This window comes from Pieris rapae, chromosome 2, assembly GCF_905147795.1.
Source record: "Pieris rapae chromosome 2, ilPieRapa1.1, whole genome shotgun sequence".
Lineage (NCBI taxonomy): Eukaryota > Metazoa > Arthropoda > Insecta > Lepidoptera > Pieridae > Pieris > Pieris rapae.
Genome location: NC_059510.1, coordinates 1,962,278 through 1,984,567, shown reverse-complemented (window position 1 = coordinate 1,984,567; position 22,290 = coordinate 1,962,278). Strand labels below are relative to the sequence as shown.

Genomic DNA, 22,290 nt, shown 5'->3' with positions numbered 1-22,290 from the left:
GCTTTTTACAAGCGTCTTTATTAGTTTTAATTTTGCACTTTTGTACATTTAACATTTTCCGAGTTTCCGGATTTTGAGTAGAAGATCGAGAAGAATTGAAAAAATGTACGGCCACCTTCGAGATGCCGCTTTGACACTATGATTTTATGCCATCTGGTAAGCCACATCCACGCCGTACTTGGTGCATTGTAGAAAGGCACAGTTTTTGGCTTTTTCTTAGGGTGATTGGAGTCTATTTCAACATTGTTATGTAACGTGCTAAGGAATAACACGTTCGTTTTCCTTCATAAATTGTGAGTGTACATCTATCGGATTTCAGGATTTTTGTTTCAAACAAAGTCATATGAAGTGATTTGACGTAAGGTGGAATCTCTCGTAGTGCCCTGTTCATGGTTCCTACAATCGTAGTGTGTTTTGAGAGCAAGTTATTTACCAAGCTTATCGATGTAAAGAAGTTGTCAGTATTTATATTTCGGCCAGTATTTGCAAAAGGTTCCACGAGACGCATAACAACGGATTCACCAAGGCTTTGGTTTTGTGGCCTGCTTTCGTCCTTTATTAAATAAGAAAAACGGTTGCACAAACTTTGAATCCACATCGACACAAGCAAGAAATTTTATTCCAAACTTATCAGGCTTGTTAGCAAACCTGCATGTAACCTTAGTAGAAAACAGTTGTTCGTCTACTGTAAAATTTTCTCCTGGCTTGTAGCATGATAAGCAGTTTTCAATAAATTTCTTCCAAACGTCTGATATTAGTGCAAATTTGTCTAATTGAAGTGACCACGACGTACCGTCGGTAGAGGTGATAAGACCTTGAAGCTCAGAAACTTTTAAAAACTTAAACTTGAAACTTATAAACACTTACCGGATCTCAGCCGTCAAATGACTGCCGCCGTCTTTGTCGGTATATCAAGATTTTAAATAATAAACAAAAGCGATGTGAGTTATTTTGATATATAGTTTCATTTAACTACTAATATTAATAAAAGTCACAAAGTTTCAATACGTTACGTCAAATGGTTTGTGAATTATTCAACATTAAATTCAAATTGACAGTCAAATGACTGCTCCCGTCTTTCTAGTGTTAAAATTACTTTAATACTCAATGATAATAAAAAAAAGTTTTGAAGAAACGGAATCGTTAATATGAAATAAAAATCTTGACATTTCAATGCGATCGCCGGAAGAATATGTTCAATATTATTTACGTACAAGGAGCGTTTTAATAATACCATCCGGTAACATCCGACATATAACAGATGCATCAATTTTCCGGTAAAGCCTTAAAGTTCTTTAACTGAGATTCAATGACACTTTTCACCAGGCTCCATCAAGTGAGTGATCTTTACATATTATATGTAAATAAAAACATTTTATTGCAATTCAGATGACATTAAACAAAATATGCTGACATTTTCATTTAATAATTAATTATACCGAAATATTATATGTTGAAAACATTGGTCCTTATATAAATAAGCGGAACGAAAGATACTATGGCCTTTCGGCTGTATGATAAAATAATCTTCTTTATAATTAAAACATCATTGAAATCATATAAATGAGGAAAAAGTAATTCTTATGAATTACTATAATTGCTAAGTTTAAAGTATACGGACATTGGGCCATAATTTAAGTAGAGATAAATTAATAAACACTTAGATATAGGTACTTTTAACCTTGCAAATAACCCACGTACTAAACCCGTATTTTATATGTAAATTGGCAGACTCAGATAAATAAATACTTTTATCTCTTGTTATCTCTTCCATGAAACAGACAATGTCTTTATCAGAGCACAAACAAACCACAAGAGTGCTCTAAAAAGGTATTTGAATAAACAATTCACGAGTTCTTCGTAATTTTAGAGGTGAAACACAATTCCATCGGCGCGTTTCCTTTTTTTTATCGACCGTTTTTCAACCTGTATGTATGTGATATTCAGGAGGAGATGATATTCAGGATATATGAACTAAAAGTGTGCTAAATTTGATATGACAACAATGTTCTGGAACAAATTGAGATTGGCAAGATTAAAAATTATGCATTTATTTCATATCATACATAAATACTATCTGCATTGTGTCAGCAGTGTGTACGTTAATTTAAAATCTATTGTTTTCTATAAATTTTGTATTAAGTGCCTTCATAGCGTATGAGTGTATTTACGAGTAGACAATAAGTTTTGACAACAATTATAAATAACGTAATTGTTCTTATCATTATGACATTTTCAAGCTTATTTTTATTTTCGTGCGTCTCTCATCCCTGAGGTCGTAGGTTCGAACCCCGGCTGTGCACCAATGGAATTTCTTTCTATGTGCGCATTCAATATTTGCTTGAAAGGTGTAGTAAAACGTATGGAAACTGGCTGGCTTTAGACCCAAACAGTCGATAGCATGAGTCAGGCACAGGAGGCTGATCACCTTCTTGCCTATTATATTGACAAATGATCATGAAACAGAAATTTGAGGCAAAATCCTAAAAAGGTTGTAGCTTCATCGATGTATTTATTGTATTTAATTAATTACAATTAATCGATATGAATGTACCACTTTCTTTGTAAATAAACGATTTATTTATTATTAGTGTAGCTGTATTTATGAACTTCACTATAAAAAAATTATTAATTCTAATATAAATGTGAACAATACAACAAGTACACATTTTTCGTTTAAATCACGTAAACTAAGTGTAATTCTAAGTAAAAATCAGTGGGGTCATCGGCTTCCGACCCGAGACAGTGCTACCGACACCGTTCGCATATAACCACAACACATCTCATGCCACACTATTAAAGATATGTAACGAGCTCTTTATTTCCCAACAAATATACTTATAAATAGAAACTATCAAGTAAAAACTATCCCTTTTCTTTACTACGAATCTTCAACTCACTCGCGAGCCCTCAGCATTGAGTGCCCATGGGTATCACTTATTTATTTATACAAAATTAAATAACATACTACATAAAAATAATAAAGTTTTCAACGGGTCGCTAACTTCCAGGCAATCAGAGTAAGAGATAGAAAAGAAGAATTATGATGTGTTATAACAGACTTACCAAATGTTATATAAAAAATATAATATGAATAAAACAAACCAAAATCTAAAAAGTTAATTTTACGGAGACATGCTTTGGGATGCAATACAAAATAAAAGGAAATCAAGAATTACAAAAGTCACAATTGAGCAGGATATAATATTCACTCAATCAGTATTACAGGGACTTCTGCTCATTTATTGATGTTCTATTAAAAATCCACACAATAGTCTAAATCCATAAATTATATTTCAATGGTAGTGTAATTTATTTACATACAATATTTTACTACATTTTAATAGGTTTTGAATTAGACGCGGTAATAAAAAAAATAGCAGTATGTACGTTGATAAAAAAATACTGCAAAATAAATCATATAATATCCTTCCACGTGTATATGTGTAAGACGTTTAACGACTTACGGCAGCTATTTAACGGTACCAACTGTGTATATTTCAAGCTAAAATAAATCTTATTTCGATAACCATTAAGACTAAATTGGTAAGCTAACAAAGCATTATGTAGACTTTGCTCCATACTTTATTGCTATGACCGCTAATGTTCCTCGCTCCTTGTTCAATTTCTAGTGTTACAATAATAATAAATATGTAACTATACTTTTATATATGTCTTTTCCATTTTGACCTGATTGTTGTATAGTAATACAGCGAGACAATGCTGCCAATATTAAAAGTACACTGCTACAGGGACTAAACTTTTTATCTATCAAATCCATTTTTGACCATCTAAGATGAAAGATAAAACTGTGCCATTAACCAATCAACAGAATAGCCATCTTGCGATACAAACTATCCATGGCAGGTCGGATTGGTGTATGTGGATAGACTTTTGTAGGCAAATGACGGTTCAACTGTGCCAATATCCTATCTAAAGATTTTAACTTACAACAGTTTTTGAAATAATTAAAAAGCTATTATGTATATGATATATTTTAAACATAGACATGTATATTTTAATATTATTTGTACCGCTTTATTTACTTAGAAATATGGATTTAAAGAACGAGGATATTACATTCTATTCGTCGCCAAAAATGGATTTTCTTCGTAGGATTCGGTTATTGGAATGCAGATAGGTCGATCGACTGTCACGGTCTGATCTCAGATTGTTTTCAATCTGAGATTGTGGATACATTATTCCGTTCGGGCGGGAACGACGGTTCTTTTAATTCAATTAAAAAAACTCTAGAATTATTCTTACACATGCCAATACAAATTCAAAACATGCCAATAAACACCATGATATAGCAAAAAAGCTCACTGCAATTAATCATATTAAACTGACCATTTATTCCTGATAACTTTCTTATATAAGTTTTAATAGACTGGGGTCATTTTACACACGTTTTTATATCGGGAGTGCAGCGATGCGTTCGCATATGAGAACGTTGATTTGTTGCGTCTAACGTGGGAAGAAAGTATAAGTTTTGCTAGTAAACGATACATGATATACTAATAAAATAGTTAGTAAGACTAATGTCTTCCATAAAACTGCATTGTTAGCTATTTATTCTTTCCGATAATGTTTACTGTATTTAATTGAATTTAATGAATATAAAATGAGAAGAAATAGATGAGAACTTTACTTAAATGCTTCAGTTTGATCAATTTAGTATTTATGAATATGGGAATATAGATAATTTTACATATCTAAGCTAATTACGCAATAATACTACACTAATTTTTGTAATTTGTAATGCATTCATAAATATAGTTTTATAGATCGTAACGGGTCTACATATTATATATTATATTATATTGGCTACAATAATTGTAGGCTGATATTTTTTGAGGTGGGTCCAAAATATATGAAACAACGTTGAGGCATAAACGGAAACTGATTTAAATCAAAATAAAGATAGAACATTTCCCCTACGGAAGCGCCTCATGCATTTGTTGTTAAAACGAGCGAAGCGAAAAATATTAAACGACAATAATAATGCTTTTGAATTATAAATAAGCAAATAAACTTTTCAAAATCTCGATCAGTGATCACTTATTTTGATCACTGATCTTTATGAATGATGAATATTCTTAGAATAATTTTTGGAACTATTTGCGTCAACAAATAAAATGCAAAAGGCTCAAGTGGTTGGGCATATAATGGCTGACGGGAGAACCACAAAGTACTAACTAAACTCACAGCCAGGTAGCAAGAGAAAACCCGGTTTACCGGAAAACAAGCCTGCGTTAGTGGGTCGAAAAAATAGGGTCGAAGTTCACGCAAGAAGCACGAAATAGATTACAATGGCCAAATATAATAAAGGAGGCTACAGACCAACAAGATATATAATGAGTTTAGTTAGGGCTCAGATGGATTAGAGTCTGCTCTACATATACTTCTATATATACATATATATCGATATAAGAGATATATGACATTTTCAAGTTCATAAGTAGACATTAAGCAATTTGTTGAAACAACCGAATGGAACATTTGTACTACACCGGTCGCGTAAATATACTCTTTCGCCTGCAATTAGGTACTTTAATTGACTTAAACTTGTTCTGAACTCGGCTTTACTTCTAGTCTCGTTACCATGGTAACCAAGTCGCGCCCGCAAAAGCTACTTACAAACTTGACAATGTCTTCAAAGCGTGACAGACACGCTTCAACAAAATGATATATGTAATTAATCTTGAAATCTACGTGTGCAGTGATAAGAACGATATTATTAGCATTTACTTAATATTGTTAAACAATAAAAATAATGAATTGCTCAAATTAGTCTTTTCTTTATTTTTGTTCCCTTTGGAGTAGATACTCTTGGGCAGTGGGGTTTCATCGATTATGGGATATCTTGGGGAGTGGTAGATAGTGGATGACGCCAGATCTGGTGCTTCCCTCGCTCAACGAATAAGTATCGCAATACAGCGAGGAAATACTGCCAGTATTAGAAGTAGATTGACACAGGGACCAAACTTTTTACACTTGCTTTAATTTTTATTTTTATGAATTACTATTATTACTTTGTAAGTTAAGTTAAATACTATATAGTTATCAGTATTTTAGTTAGAGTTCATTGCCAGTTCTTCTCTTCCGTTCTACGTCCTTGATTTGAGAATTGGCAGTAAATGTAAAATTAGGAGCATTTAATGTGTTTCTTTTTTTGACGTTCATAAATGCACATTGAATTGAACGATTTTGACTTTGAATAAACGTTTTACGGAGCCTCTATAAACCCATAATTTATTTATTTATTAACACTTCGTTGCATTACATAAAAGGTAAAAAAAAAAGAATATATTAAACATAAATTAATGAAAAGCAACTGGCGGCCTTATCGCTTTAGAGCGATTTCTTCCAGACTACCACTTTAGTTACATTTCTGTGACATTCATTCATTAATAGTTTTATACGAATATTGTCATGACGATTGCTTTAGTCAGTTATTAAATAAACATATACATATTGCTGTCCATACCTATGAAATTCTATAAAAAATATATGAAATACCTGAATCGAAGGACACTCGTAGAACTTGTTATTTCACAATTCCATGGTAATGAGAGATAATTAATACATACAAAAAGTAATTGCCAAGCGTTTTTCATATCGCGGCTTATTATTAACATTTTCACGTCAACGAAATTAATGGAAAAGTAAGAAAATAAATGTTTTGTATAAACGGGTTGAGTACCTACTTCAGTAATTTTAACTAACGAAAGAAACGAGAAAAAGTGAAAATTGTGTTTCATATGTAATTAAGTAATAGATTAGTAAAAAATAACATCTACTGACTAAACTAATCACTATCTTTGGCATAATTTTAGTACATATGTTTGTGCATAAGTAGTTAATAGAACATAGTCCTACTTATATTATTAACGCAAAGGAATATAAATATGCATGGATGTTTGTTACAATTTCACGTACAAACTACTGAATGGATTTTAATGAAACTTTACAATAATATAGCTTATACATCAGAATAACATTATAAACATATTGTGTGAATTGTCCAAAATATCTAGTAGAAAAAATCAACCATCTGCGAGCTATAACGTGCGGCACCTAAACCCATAGGTATGTATGATGGAAATGTTTATCTTAAATGGTCAATATCTTTAGAAGTAATATCTACGCCACGCTAATATAAGCTACTCGAACTAATCTTGCGCAGACGAAGTCGCGGGCACCAGCTAGTAGTTCCATATTCCCTCTAAAAATCGAACTACACTTAAACCGGGAATCGACATATTTTTTTACACGTAATATTAATTCCTGACTGACTGTTATTATAAACTAGACTACTATAGACAAATTATATGAAGGCAATAAGTACTTAATATAATATTATACTATTTTTTGTTGTATTTATATTGGTCATTAATAAAATATTAATTGAGGTTGGCTAGAACAAATCAGAGTTGAGAGAAAGAGGCGAATGGCCGCCTAGAACCGGTCAGAGTGTGGTCATGTTTCTAGGAACTTTGTCTTAACTCATTGACTTTTTACGTCATCGAATCATTAAATATGAATTAGAGTATATAATGAACAAATAATGATGTCCTTCGGTCCTTTACTTTTAATGATACTTAAAGGATGTCTGATGAGAAATGTAATAATTATTTCACATGGCGATATTGTAAGAGTTTTAAAATTATTAAAGATACAGACGCCCTAATTTGTCATTATTACATATTATTAATACTCTTATAACAGAGAAGAGTGGATGCTCTTAGAGGAGGCCTTTGTCCAAAGACAAGCTGCTTAACCGGCTTAATTATTGGTATTAATTTATTACTTCTTCCTATTTGTATGTACTAGTGTGAATACAGCAATAAATGTATTATTAGTATTAATCTTTAATGGGGTAAAAGCTAAAGATTTTTATTATAAAGCAACTATATTATAAAGATTTTTTATTTTAAACTAACTGCAACAGTTAGTTTAGTTTGATCCAAGACGCTCCACGTGGGGTAAAATGAGGAGTAAGGGAAAGTCTTCTTAATCCTTCTTATTTAGAGAAAACTTTTCAATAAACTTATTTATTTATTCACACTTCGTTGCAAAGAAACACCATACATAAAAATTATAAGGGATGCAACGGACGGTTATCGCTAACAAGCAATCTCTTCCAGGCAACCCTAAGACTCAGGACGAATTGAAAGGATAATAAAGTATTTCAGTCAATTAATTCATGCATCAATTGTACCAACTGCCCGAAACGGACCCTTATTCAAAACTTGACATCCCTTTAATTGGGGGGACCGGCCAACCGTAGCTACCTGCCCAACGTACCTGTATACAAAATCCCGGTCCGCAATTACATATACCCATCCCTTTTTAAAACATACAAAATGTATTTCCTTCTCTCTCTGTCGTTGATGTCTTTCGATAGCGTGACCGTTCTTTTATAAGACTGTGCCCTTAAATGGTTTTTAATAGAAGATAAGTTTTAAAACATAACTAGAAACATGTTACTAACAAACCCCAAGTTATATATAAAACATTGAGTTTGAACATATTCAATACAAAATTTAATTCACTTTACATAACATTGACTTTCCAAATCGTACTTTCTCTGCTGAAAGTGATGAATATATTGAACGGCGGTTGATAAAAACAAAAGATTCAGGCTCGGGAAGGAATCCAAATCGGGATTCAAAAGCTTTCAACGACCGGTTTGTCTGAGCTATTCGGGTTTAGCTTTCAAGGTCCAAAAGCTATATAGCGAAGTGTATATAGCTTTAGCTTAAAGGAATCTGGATGTCACATTTATCTAAGACAACTTGATAGAACTATAAAATTAAGCATGCAAACCTAAAGTGAACTAAAATTTGGCAAATCGCGTAAACTGTAACTATCACAAGTAGTCACAAAATCGTTTATCAATATAAAAACCTACCTTTGCGCTGTGAAATAATGCACTATTCCGATAATTTTTCGCCTTTGTCATCGTTATATCCTTATCACAACACAGTATTCATACACAACACTTGCATATTGAAGAAAAATCGTTCTATTCTGGGAAAACGCGCCGTAGCCGTGTTTACAATGTGAAATCTACGTAGGAGTGATGCGTGTACGATGGTTCGAAGCAGGCGCCGCGCGCGGTGTAGTAAGGAACTAAGGGCTTTTCACGCGTGAAATGAGCCGAGCTCGAAGCCTTCGACGCCATTTTGTTGTGCCTTCGGGAGCGATGGTTTGGTATGGCTGGTTTAGGGCTCAAAACGTAAATGTAAAAATATTGCAGAAGCTATTATGAAAATGTCACTTCTATCGTTCTATTATAAATGTTTATGAATATTGGTAATGTAATGTAAATAATAAATATACAAAAATCAAGTATAGCCTTTTTTCTATGACTAAATGTTAATAAGATTTAATTTAATTTATATGTTTAACAGTTGGTTAACAAAACAAAGAATTTTTATTAGAAGCCTTAGGGCCTGTTTCACAATGTCCGGATAAGTTCCAAATAAGCTATTTATTGGTAGGATAAATAGTATTTTTGCGTTTCACGACTGTCAGATAGCGCTATACGTCATGAAATTCGAAGTATCTTATTTGGAACTTTTATCTTTCGAATAATTTATGTGTTGCATAGCTATTTGCCACTTTATCCATACATAGTGAAACAGGCCCTAATTTTCCACTTTCCACAATAATTTTACTGTATGCATTGTTGTATTAGATTAAATTTTTAATCACTCTTCGCATAGTGCACCGGATTAAACTATTATAACGTTTTTATATCGAAAAGGCAGGTGTTTTGATAAAAAATTGTCGGTAAGTGCGATCGGAGATGCGAGGGGAGATCCTTACGATATAAAAAACATCCTTATTTTGCTGTGAACATGTTGCGATTAAGATAAAGATGATAATAATATTTTTAAGAAACAATAATAATAATTGAATTCAATCTAGATGTCAACAAAAAATTAATTAATTTTAAAAGAATTTCAATGAGTATGCACTGGATAAGCAATAGTTTGCCGATAAATAATAATTAGCCGTAATTAGTGTACTTTATTTTTGTATAATAAATTGTACCTACTTTGTTTAAATAATCAATTTTAAGAAAATGATTTAAAGATATGGTTGCCGCAGCCACAATGTAAGTATAGATTTTTCATTTCTACCTTTTTATCAATATTGTTTTATGGTCATATTTATTAAAAAAAAATTTATAATTACATAAAATGCTTCGACTACTTTATATAGTAAATATAACATTAATGTTTACTGTATTTCATACAGCGTCTGGTATTCTGTGTGTATGTAAAGAAACCTTACATAGCTAAATACACTATGTCACATTCTTAAGTAATACTACACCGACTGCGTGCATGAACTAATTTTCCCTAACGCAGAATATGTGATATTTTATAAATTATTGGACTACCAAAGACACAAATAGACACGCAAAATCTATATCAAATTTATATAGGTCAACAATGATTGTATATTTATTGGTATCGACATGTACAAGTTGATTCTGTTAGACAAAATTTACGGCATATATAAAAGACCTAAAAACGACTCCTGCGACTATATCAAATTTAATACAAGATACGAAATTATATGTTAAGTTTATTTGGAATAAACATAATACTCAAGTAAAGAGGTCCTCTGTAAGTATGTTGTGGTCAAAAATTGGTCAAAACTCAAACCACATCAACACGCATCTATGCTAAGACCGGTTTCCTTTCGTTTCCCGCCAAGAGATTATAATTTATTAAAAAATAATCTTAGTCGGCCCGAACAAGGTACAAATTTGGACAACTCGTTTCCTTTGTTTAATCTATAGTAAACGTAGTAAAATGAAACCAGTTTTTAACGTACGTACATGTTACCGTTATAGAAGAAATAGAAATATCTTGATTAGACTATGTTTTAGCTGATATATATATACTTAGATTTGTGTATATCGAACTGGTGTGGTATCTGGATTCTGCAGCTGTCTGAAATTATTTTTTAATGAAAGAGTATGCACTGGCTTGTAAGCAATAATTAGCCGTAATTAGTGTAATTCATTTTAGTAGAATAAATTGTATCTACTATGTTTTAATAATCAATTTTAAGAAAACAATTAAAAGAAATGGTTGCCGCAGCAAAGGTAGTAAAGATTTTTCATTTCTACTTTTCAAATAAATAAAAGTGACAGAATTTTATTATATATTTAACTTAAAAATGATGGTGTCTTATTGTGCTTTGTTGATAGAATGACCCTGTACAAGAATGTATAAAAGATATTTTTAACGCCTGCTACTTTTTAAAAGCAATACATATTTCCATTTGTATTGACTTGTAACTCGGCAAGATGGCGTGAATGAGCTAGAATCCGCTTTTGTACGTCTAAGAACTCTTACAATGCAAATTATAACACATGGTTTTGTAATTTTCATTTCATTACCATCGACACGGGTTACCGTCTGGGAATCAATCTCAATTATATTTGGATTATGTCATCTTAAGTGGCAAAGCTTCTGAATTTCATGTACCGTGTTTATCTACAAGCCTATCTTAAATATACCAATTTCTGGTACAGAGTATAATATTTGAATTTTTATTATAATTAATTCTCGATTTTGCTACACATTACATGTAATTACTAAGTCACAATACAGATTCATTACATATGGGATACCTTTTTATAACCCTTTTTGGCAATAAATAAATAATAATTATCAATTACCCGAAAAACAGCCTGAAGTAAATGTATTCAGACAACAAATGTCAAACAGTGTCGCCAAAGAAAAAAAAACACGCCTTGCCTAATGGCTTCCAAACACAGACAATCATCTAGTTTAGAGGTTGCAAAATTCTAAAAATTTTTAAAGACAATGTGCACGTGAATGAACACTACCAAGAATATTTAAACAACATACAATAAACCACCCTGTTCCATTGTTCTATAACAATAATTGTTTAACTTTCCCGACGAGACCAATTCCCACGTTTGATTCACGTCGTTAAAACATAAGATCGTTGCTTGTTCGATAAAAAATGAATTAAAATCTCATTCAGGGAGTATGTTTCACGTGGATAGTACCATTGTTAACGTTCATAGAGTTTATTACAACATAAAGCAGCATAAATCGTACGTTAGATACGTTCTGTTTCCTAGAAAATACGTCGGCTAGAAAGAGACGTGCAGAAACCCTTTTTAAGGGTGTCCTACTCAAACAAGAAATTTTCTCCACATCGTAAATCTTATCAACTCACGTCCTGACATTTATAAAAATATTATGATAATTATTAAAGTCTCGCGTTTCTGCTATTCCTTAAAAGTATTTCTTCTCTTTTATTAACATAGCTTTTACACATTTGTTATTATTTTTTTTCTTTAAATTACTTGTCTTTTCTGGAGGATGTGGCAATTTCTATTACACGCATCACTTTAATAATTTTTCTTAATGAATTTCACTCGTAAGGCTTACTGTCTTCTTAACTCTTGAACACAAAATATTACATATCTCAAAGTTTATGAACGACATTAATATTAAAAATTGTCGTTGGTTTTGCGCTGAACTCTATTAATCGCGCATATATTTAATGAGTAATTGCTAATCAAGCAAAATTTACAAGTTCTTTATATCGCATTATTTAAAATTATTACCTTAATATAATCGACGAAATTAGGCCGTCCTAGATTCGAACTTTCTATCGTAATTATACAATATTAATTATCGCATCAGTTAATAGATTTCGCACGGATATAATACGTAATCATTACGAAATCTCTTGTCTAGACAGTCACTATTAACAACATATAATTCACCTAATCATAATATCATTTATAATATTAATAATATAAATATTTAACTAATGTATACAAATATTGCAAATTCTATTTTAAAAGAGTAAGTGTGGAGTTTCTTGCCCATTCTTTTCCACCCACCTTTTGGAGGGGGAAACTAGAATCATCTTTATATTTTATTTAACGTTCAGGTGCTATTTTAGATGGTCTAATCGGAATAAATAATTTGATTTGATTTGTATGTTTTGTAGAAATGGAGACATAGGTACGACCACGAGATTGCCACGAATTTAATGAAGATAGCCCTGAAGACATCTTCACTTTTTTGTTTATATCTAGCAAATAACATATTAAAATAGGGATATTAGAAAGTATGTATTGTTAAGTTTATGCCTCGCCTCTATAATTGTGACATCCTAGATTATTTTTACATTCAAACAATTTCGTTAAAATTGCAACCGAAATAATTTTTGGCTTTGATTTTTGAGCACTAAATTATACATAAACCTTCCAGTTCTCAGCCTCCAACCAGTAGTAGGTCTGGCATCTAGAAGTTGATAGATTCCCTAGGGAAATACATTTTCTGCAATGTCGCTCTTTTCACTTTTACAACGTGTAAGCTGAGGGAGCAGAGATCTATTCCGTTGGTGGACAGCGAACTAGCTGTTTGTGAGAGGGGAAAGTCATCAGCAAGTGCAGCAAGTGTCAGCATTTGTTGCTGACAGATCTGTAAAGCGTCAGAAAACGTCAAAACAGTTTGATTTCTATTAAGACAAGGGAAGACAGTATGTTTTACTTCTGTATGTCCTATATGTCTGTTGATGATGAAGTGTCAATTAAAATCTGACAACCTTTGAGGATTCAAATATATTTTTTAAATAAATAAAAACTTTTAATGGAATAAGTACGGGTAGTCTTTGCAAAGTCGTTTTTAGATTTCAACAATGTATACAAATAAAGCAATTAAACTGTCCACGCGTATAAGCCGGAAGGCAGTTGAATTCATGATCCGCGACCGGCCTATATTTCTCACGCGGTTGTTTGCTAGATGAGGCCAGTGGGAATTTCATATGAGTAACGGTTTGACGTCTATTATTCTTTGATTGCGAATAACATTAGCCCAAAAATATTGTTATTTTAATCTATTTCATTTTGACTGGTTCGTAATGAAATATTTTTGGGTAGAGGTTTCAGGAAAGTTTTTAAATCACTCAAAATATGAGCAAGGTCTTATAGATTACAGAAATTTGTGTGATAATAGTTATTAATTAGTATAATAATAAAATAAAATCAAGGAAGAAGGGGCAATAGAGCGATGGGCCGACGGGATCGAAAGGGTAGCTGGAAAAAATTGAATGACGATTGACGATGGCACAAAATGAAATATAGCTGTAAAAGGAGATCACCATCTCCCTGACAGAGCCGCATCTTAGAGTAGTTAAAATTGTATAAATACCTATTTTTTATAAGATGTGGATGAATTTCTTATAATAAAAGTATTGGCAAATTATTTAATATCAATATCATCAAATAAAGTGTCAAAGTCGCAAATAATAAATAATATAATCTTAATAACATAAATAGTTCCAGATTATTACAATAGGCATCATAAACATTTAATGATTTCATTAGTACGAAACCACAACATAAAAATGGAAGGGAATAGCTGTGCAACCACGATCCCACACTATCCCGATACCATAAACATCGATGCGATTGTCTATGCACTGAAACTGATGATACTTTATTTGTCATCTTTTTTTACTCTATGATATTGTGCCGTCGACAATGAATTGAACCATATTTTATGTTTATTTACACGTAAAATTTTATTGATAACATTTTGTGTTAGAACGTGTTCTGGGATTCTACATATAAACAGTATCATATTCCAATTTTAAAATGCTATTTAAAAAGAAATACTTCACTAAACTTTGAAATTCTAAATGTCAAGGTTCGAACGGGCAGGGTTATCTAGAAGGCACGAAAGTATTGGCATTGGCTGAACCTAAGACATTCAGACCTACAATCTGATCCCGTATTGCACAAAGACGATCAAAGAACACATAACAATAAAATTTCTTTAACAAATTCCCCCAAAATGCATAAATAACCCTCGCACCTGTGTAATAAGATCAACTGAGCGTCTTGCATCGATGCTTTTCCCACGTCTTCACACTTACACCAAGATTATCTTAACTTTTCTGTTACGGTATAATAGTTCGTTCAACGCATTATAATATTTTATTTTCGTTCGATAAAGTTGAACATTGAATAAAGTAAACTATAGAATTATGCAACGTCAAAGAAAATACAAGACAAGATATCTTCGATTGTTCGGGAAACCTTCACCTCAAGAAGAGTTTTTCTCTTTCTCTTTATTTTCAAAATAACACAGTATAATACAAAATGTTTACATTAGAAAACCGCTGTGGTTTGTATTAATGTAGTTACAGGCGCCCGTGGAGAGAAGAAATCCTTAAGCCCCGTATTCTTAATGCATATACTTAAGCCATTAGCCAAATATAAACTTGTCTGCTGTCACTTATCTAGTCAGCCAGCAATTGGCGGCAGGTAGTACAGAAAAGGGAGCACTGGAAGTCTCTTGTTTCAGAGAGACTATTTTATCAATTCCATGAATGTGTGAGATTGTAATAATCAAATACAAAGAAACTGTATAAAAAACAAACTATATTAGGAGCCTCAGTTGTAATGATTACAAAAGCTCCAAAAGTAATTTGCGCTTGTGAACAGAATACACAATGCATAATTTATGACCGTAACTTTAAGCTTTGAGCTTTTTAAGTGTCACAAAAACGAACAAGGACTGCGTAAATTCTTTTTCTATATACTTACGTCAGCATAATTTTCAGTTCAATCAAGTGTGGTAATAAAACTTAAGACTAAATAAAGATTTGTTTATCGTTCGCTGTTACGGCGTTTTAAGTGATATAATTTTAAGTTGATATAACTCAACAAAAAGGTATTCGTAAAAAGTTAATATTTAATATTTAGCTACATTTTTTATAAGTAAAGGTTATGTTTTGATCAATTGCATTGGAGTGGAAAAAAAAGAAACTTGAGATTTATCCTAAATAATATCTATACAATTAAAAATTTAATCTCATAATATGTTGCTTAAACTCGAAGAGGGATGGACCAATTCGAGTATTTATTATATATTTATTCATTGAGGAAAGAAAATACACACAAAAATAAAAAAAAACGTATAATATCACGGGGTAGCATATTAAAATGTTCCACATATCGGTATTTAGTTACTTGAAAGGCAAAAATAAGCTAAGAGAGTAAGGTGGAAGTCCTTATCAGCAAGAGATTCTCGTTTTGAAGTTAATCAAGGACAAAATAATTTCTAAATAATTTGTTTGACTTTATTTAACATTGCGGTGTCAACAACATATCTTTTTTGCGACACTTTTTTCGACTTTCGAAAAAACGATAATAAATCAAAAGGTTGAGTGGAATGCTTTTTGCTTATAAATTCCGTTCTAGGCAAACTATGCCAAAATAGAAGAGCGTACACCGTATAAAAGATTATGACTAACATATGTGATGGAGGTACAGAATAATGCCTATATAGGCTAGAAGATATGCATGACAATAGCTCAATCGATCGTAATAATATGTACCCTCTTTGACCCAAACTAATCGCTTTTGTGGACATCTTTACAATTTCATGAATTAGTCACAGTGTTTCAAGGCCCGTGTTCCTTTGAGGTCAGGATGGATGACTCAACAAACTACAGGTCATGACTCGAGGGTCATGGTTCAGTAACTATGGCGTATAACCAGACTTGGATTGGCAATGGTCGGTTTAAAAAATCGTATACTGAAATAACCGTTTGAAAAAAGATTGTACTTTCTATCTCTCTTTAATCGGCAGCTCATGTCTGAGCGTCGCGATCAGCAACGATGCATCTTGCGCGGACTATCTGCTTCCACCGGTTTCTGTCCAAAAAAACTGTACAATATAAGGGAATTTACGTTCTAATTAACGCCAAAATAAACATTATTGTGTAAGTAAAGTAGTCGTATTTAACTAGGTAGAACCTAAAGAGGTATTAGTATGTAATGTCTAATAAGGTTTAAATATAATTTGTTTAATTATTTTACAATAATAAGTGATAAATTTAGGACATGATTCAAAGTGTACTTAGTTGCGTGGGATTTATGTAAACTAGAATAATCCGGATATTTGTTGTGATTTCAAAAAAAACGTACTTATAACAAATATAATTCTCTAAAACACAGTTAAGTTCATTTTAACATAAATAATACGGAGCTTTTCCCATAGAAGCTTTTAACGGACACGTCATTATAGGGAGCTATTGTGAGCAATATAAAGTTGATCTTGTGTTTATCTTGTTTGATGTCATTATGTTTGATTACTATATACACGACACGATGTTTATCACGAAAGTAAGAATCATGACAATTCATTTCCTAAAAGCTAAACGTAACAATGAAATAAAAGCTAAATAATACATCTAGGTTTATTTATTTATAGTAATAGAAAAATCAGAAATAGAAAATAAAAATACATTTAAAAAATTTGGTACACAAGAATAAAAAAAAATATTTTTAAAGACGTCATATTGTTAAGAAATACTTTTGTATTCTTCTAATATAGTAAGTAATCAAAGCCATCAAATGCAGTGTTTACCATTTACTTAACTTACAATAAAAATAGAAATTGTCTTCTTACCACAACACACACGCATAACACACTTATAATGTAAGGTACATTTTAAATCTGTTCTTTAAAGAAAAAAAAAACGTTATCTCTCATTCTTTTTTATTTTTTTGATTATTGTAATTTGTGTATTTTGTTAGAAATAAATGTTACGTCTATGTCTTCAACGTCTTCATTTTTAACAAATTTAACAGTGTAAAACTTTCATAATTATAACTCAATAGCCACAAAACGACCTAGTGAACTTCAATAGTAATTAAAATTACTTTCTGCGTGGCCGTGGGAAATTTTTATAATGGTAACATTAGAAAATTATTGTTGAGGCGAATTACTCATGTCTGTAGTAACTAATTATTCTAATGCACTTCTTAGTACAAGGGCAGCGGAGTGGATTTAAAATATTTAAGGTTTTCATTAATTAATATTAATATCTTTCGGATACTATAGGTTTTTAGTGCTGGTGCTAAGGAAATTGGTCAGTATGTAAACAAAAAATCATAAAGTTTTCAATTTTAATATTCGTTTTTTACGTTGTTGGAAAAAGGTTCTTTTTGGACTGGACTGAATTTTCTTTACAATTTATTGAATTGGTAGTACATATACATAAATTGTAGGCAACGGATGGGCTAATCGCAAACAAATAAAAAACATTCTATTGGGAAAATGCAAGAACTGTATTAACAAAAATGAAATAACCACTAAAAATATAGATAACAAATACAAAACTAACATGTAAAAAACTTAACCTGTTTTAATTACAATATCTTAGAACATTTGCCCAATGCCCGATATATGGGATGCCCTGCCATGGGGGATATGAGACTTCAAAGTCAATCAACCCACTACGTAAGCGCGCTTAATAACAACACTTGAAGCTCACAGCAAAACAACTTTTTCAAACAAATAATACTATGATTCTTTTACAATTGATACCGCTCCAGTGATTATAGTAATATGCTAAATAGATCTATAAAAGGCACCCTGTATTCCCACGGGGTACCTTCCGGTAACTACGAGCGACGACCCGTAACGCTACCGTCTGGAAGATCTTCACACGCGTCTTATTCCTATATCTTACTAACGTATTTCCGTAAATTATATTACATAGTACAAACTCGTTGCTGCTATTACTAATAAATATATAATAATAAATACTACATTTAATACAAAATTGGTTAATACAATATTGATCTAATGACAGTCTCACACTCATATGTTATGAGTAACAAGATAACAGTGATTGCGGGATGCATGTTTTAATATTGTAAAGAAAAAGTAGTCTTAGTGTTACAATTACCTCAACAAAAGTCGTATTAGAACTTAAGTATGCGCACTTAAGTGTGTTTTTTTTTTAATATTGTTGAATCGTGGTAATAAACTAAATTTGATGTTTATTGTTATATCTATATAAAAATTCCATCGTAAACCATGATTGACAAATAATTTATGTTTAATCAGTAAATTTTCATTAATATTAAGAATATCTTCATCATTGCTATCACGAATAAGAAGAAAATGTTCTATATAGATATTCTTTACGAGTTCTAAAATCATATTTTTAGCTGGATTTCGATTTTATGTTAGGTAAATGCAATTTACTTAAGTGTCATAAATATTTATGTTTCTGGGAAAAACAGTGATCTGTGTCGGAAATAACGAGCGGGCCGGACAGCACACGTCGCTATTCAAGAAATGCGCGTAAAAACTGCACATCGCTTACTGTATTGTCAATTAATGCAACGATTAAAAGGACAATCGTATGTACGGGTTTTAGTATACAATTTAAAGCGGCCGACTGATTATAAAAAGGCTAATCAAAGATACAGATCTTACTAGATATTTTCTATTATATATTAATAATGTTATCTTGTAAAATGAAACACAATTAGCATAGACAAAAAAATAACTAAACTGATTTTTAGTAAAAGTCAAAATTTTATTCATAAGTATAGGCAATACAATGTAGGTACACTTATGAACGTAAAAAAATACATATTAAATGCTTCTAATTTTATATTTACTGGCAGTTCTCAATCAAGGGCGTAGAAGAGAAGAATGGCAATAAACTCTCCGCCACTCTTTTTAATCGCCACGTTTTTTTCTATTACGCAACGTTTGTAAGGAGCTGCAACCATTACACCATGTTCCATACGACATCAAGATGTCGTATGGAACATGGTGTAATGGTTGTACTCAAGAGTAATAAAGAATAATAAAATAAATTAGAAACAACGATTTGTCCATCAGCAGAAGGCATATTGAAATAGGAGCACGCACTTACATTCTCATGGGAACAACACGCAAATACATAGTAGTATATACCTTCTATTTAATGCGAAAAAATAGAATCGCATGAAATAAAAACCTTAAAATTTTTAAAGGCTATAACATCAGCGAAATTGATTTACAAGGACATTCATCCTACCTTAATTCCATTAACGTAAGAGGTTCCTTTGAGGTGTTTTAATTAATTGACAGTAAAACTATTCTCTTTAAGGCATTAAACACGTTTTGCCTATTTCTGCGAACAAAATGGTCAAAGCCCTGTCACATTGGCGCCAACAATGCTTTGTATTCAGCACACTATTGTGAGGTAAATTTATATGTATTGAGTAATGTAACACTAGGCACAGGCACTCTTATATATACTAATAAATAAGATATATATTGAGTTAGACCAATTTGTTTGTTCACTGGCTGGGTTTACTATAGCGGCTTGTCAGTTAAAAGATCTTGGTATAGGGGCCGTTCAAGTAGGTATGACGTAAGCACAATAGGGTCTTAGATTTTCTTATTTGGTGATAACGTCAACAGTAATCATTTAGTTTTTTACACATATAACCCACACATTGTCTATGCTTGAAAACGAAATGAATTTTCGAGGATTCCTACAAAAACTAACGCGCCAAAAGATTTAATTTCAAAAATGTGTATTTGTGTAATTTAAGAAAGATTAATACGTATAGGTTTGTTGTATACGTTTGTTATTCGTTTTACTGGTAGGGTACGTCCTAGCGACTAGAGCGACGCCATCTTGCCTAGAGAAGGTTCTTGAAACTATGAATTCTTAATTTGAATTTTTATTGCTAATATGTGTACAGTATATAAAATAATACTGTATAAAACAAAAATTTGTGGAGGTGACTAATAACTATCCAGGTACAAACTCACAAATCATATAATTACGCTGAATTTCGAATCTACCTTACTATCTTGGCACGCCTCTGAGGTGCCAAACATTTTTAGGTGCACTCTCAAATACATGCGCACACACACCTCTCACACTTAATGTCTTATTAGACTTATTTAGTTGTAACACTAAAGCTACTTTTTTTCAAATAACTGTATTAAACGTATATCATCTACCCCTGCCTGATTATTATCTAATTACCCACACCACCCTAGTGTACTAGCGATATGTGAATTTTATTACAACCAATTTGTCATGAATATTTTTTTTATTTTTTATTTATTGTTAAAAAGCTCATCCGAACAAAATTACTTCAATTGAAAGTAGTAGAATTTATGGTACCAGCAGTTGTAGCAGTAGTGATTTAAAACCACTGATAAACATTAAAATGTAAATATTACATAATGACCCCAATAACTATCAATCAAAGTGCTAGCTATTTCTCAAGTATGACATTTTGACCGAAGCCATCATGAGGGATCAATTTGTTAGATTAATGTTCTTTGTTCAAGATTAGAAGTTTTAAAAGGCTTTTGTTTTAATATCACACTGCGAATAGCTCTGATGCTATCAGGTATTTCTACTAACATACCGGTATATGAAAATATATAATACAAAACAAAGTCGTGTTACTTACACCACTTAGAACTCAAGACCGGTACGACCGATGTTAGTTTCAGAAATAACTAGTAGCATGTCGGATAATTTATCGAATAACAATAAATAAATAAATAAATTTTACGAATGCAAACAACATGTGGTGCCATCTGTTGACAATACTACGTATTAGTTTATATCGAATTCGTAACAGTTCAAGAAATTCCGATCTTGAGGTTTTGATCTTGATCGAAGACATGTTGTTTATAAGAAAGTGTTTGAACATGCAGTATCGCAATAATGGCGCTAGAGAGAATGTGTAAAACTGCAATTCTTCTTTCGCAATGGCAAGCAATAAAACACTTCTGTATTTGGAAAAAAAGTAACATCATTTATTTTCCTTAATCAAATCCTAAATTAAGTTTATCCAAAGCTAACACGATATTATTAGACGAGCGGAATGAAGTTAGCCGGGTCAGCAAGTAAAAAGTAAATGAAAATTCAGTCACATACACACAAAGAACCTTTCATTAACGACTGCTAAGTCGACAACTTTGTCAAAAGCTTCTTCCTGTCTTTACGTTTACTTGGTTAACAGCTCTCATTTTCCATAAGTTTCCTGATATTTGCCCTTATCTCGTCTTCCGACCTTCGAAGGTGCTTCGTTTCGTTTTCCTATTTCTAAGGAACCAAAACACATTGAAATGAATTTAGTTTTAAACATGCTTATGAATTAAATTTACCAATGAGCATATTTAAATGGCCACGAGAATCAACCCCAAAAACCCAAGTCCAATAACAACAAAGCTAATGCCCAAAATACAGCCAGCCATACAATGCACCTTCTTTCAAACAAAATAGTAAAAAACTTATGTAATCACCTGCGCACCTGTTCAAAGATTGTTTAGAAGCCAATTCAGGAACAACTCTCTTCCCTTTCACTCGCACCTACAAAGTCCAATGATGTACGAAAGAGAGACACGCACAGGTTATTTCCACGTGTGATTAAACGTT

The 22,290-nt window shown here is 31.9% G+C and overlaps 1 protein-coding gene across 2 annotated transcripts in view; it reads right to left on the bottom strand.

Moving 5' to 3' along the window:
- LOC110995186 overlaps positions 1-22,290 on the bottom strand; it is a 66,549-nt gene that overhangs the window by 29,192 nt on the left and 15,067 nt on the right. Inside the window, exon 1 of one of the 2 annotated variants that reach the window (XM_022262237.2) lies at positions 8,918-9,102. The exons of the other annotated variant lie outside the window; for it this stretch is intronic. Coding sequence (XP_022117929.2) covers positions 8,918-8,968 — 51 coding nt within the window. The 5' untranslated portion in view covers positions 8,969-9,102. Of the gene's footprint in view, positions 1-8,917; positions 9,103-22,290 lie in introns of those variants that run through there. 2 annotated transcript variants of the gene reach the window in all.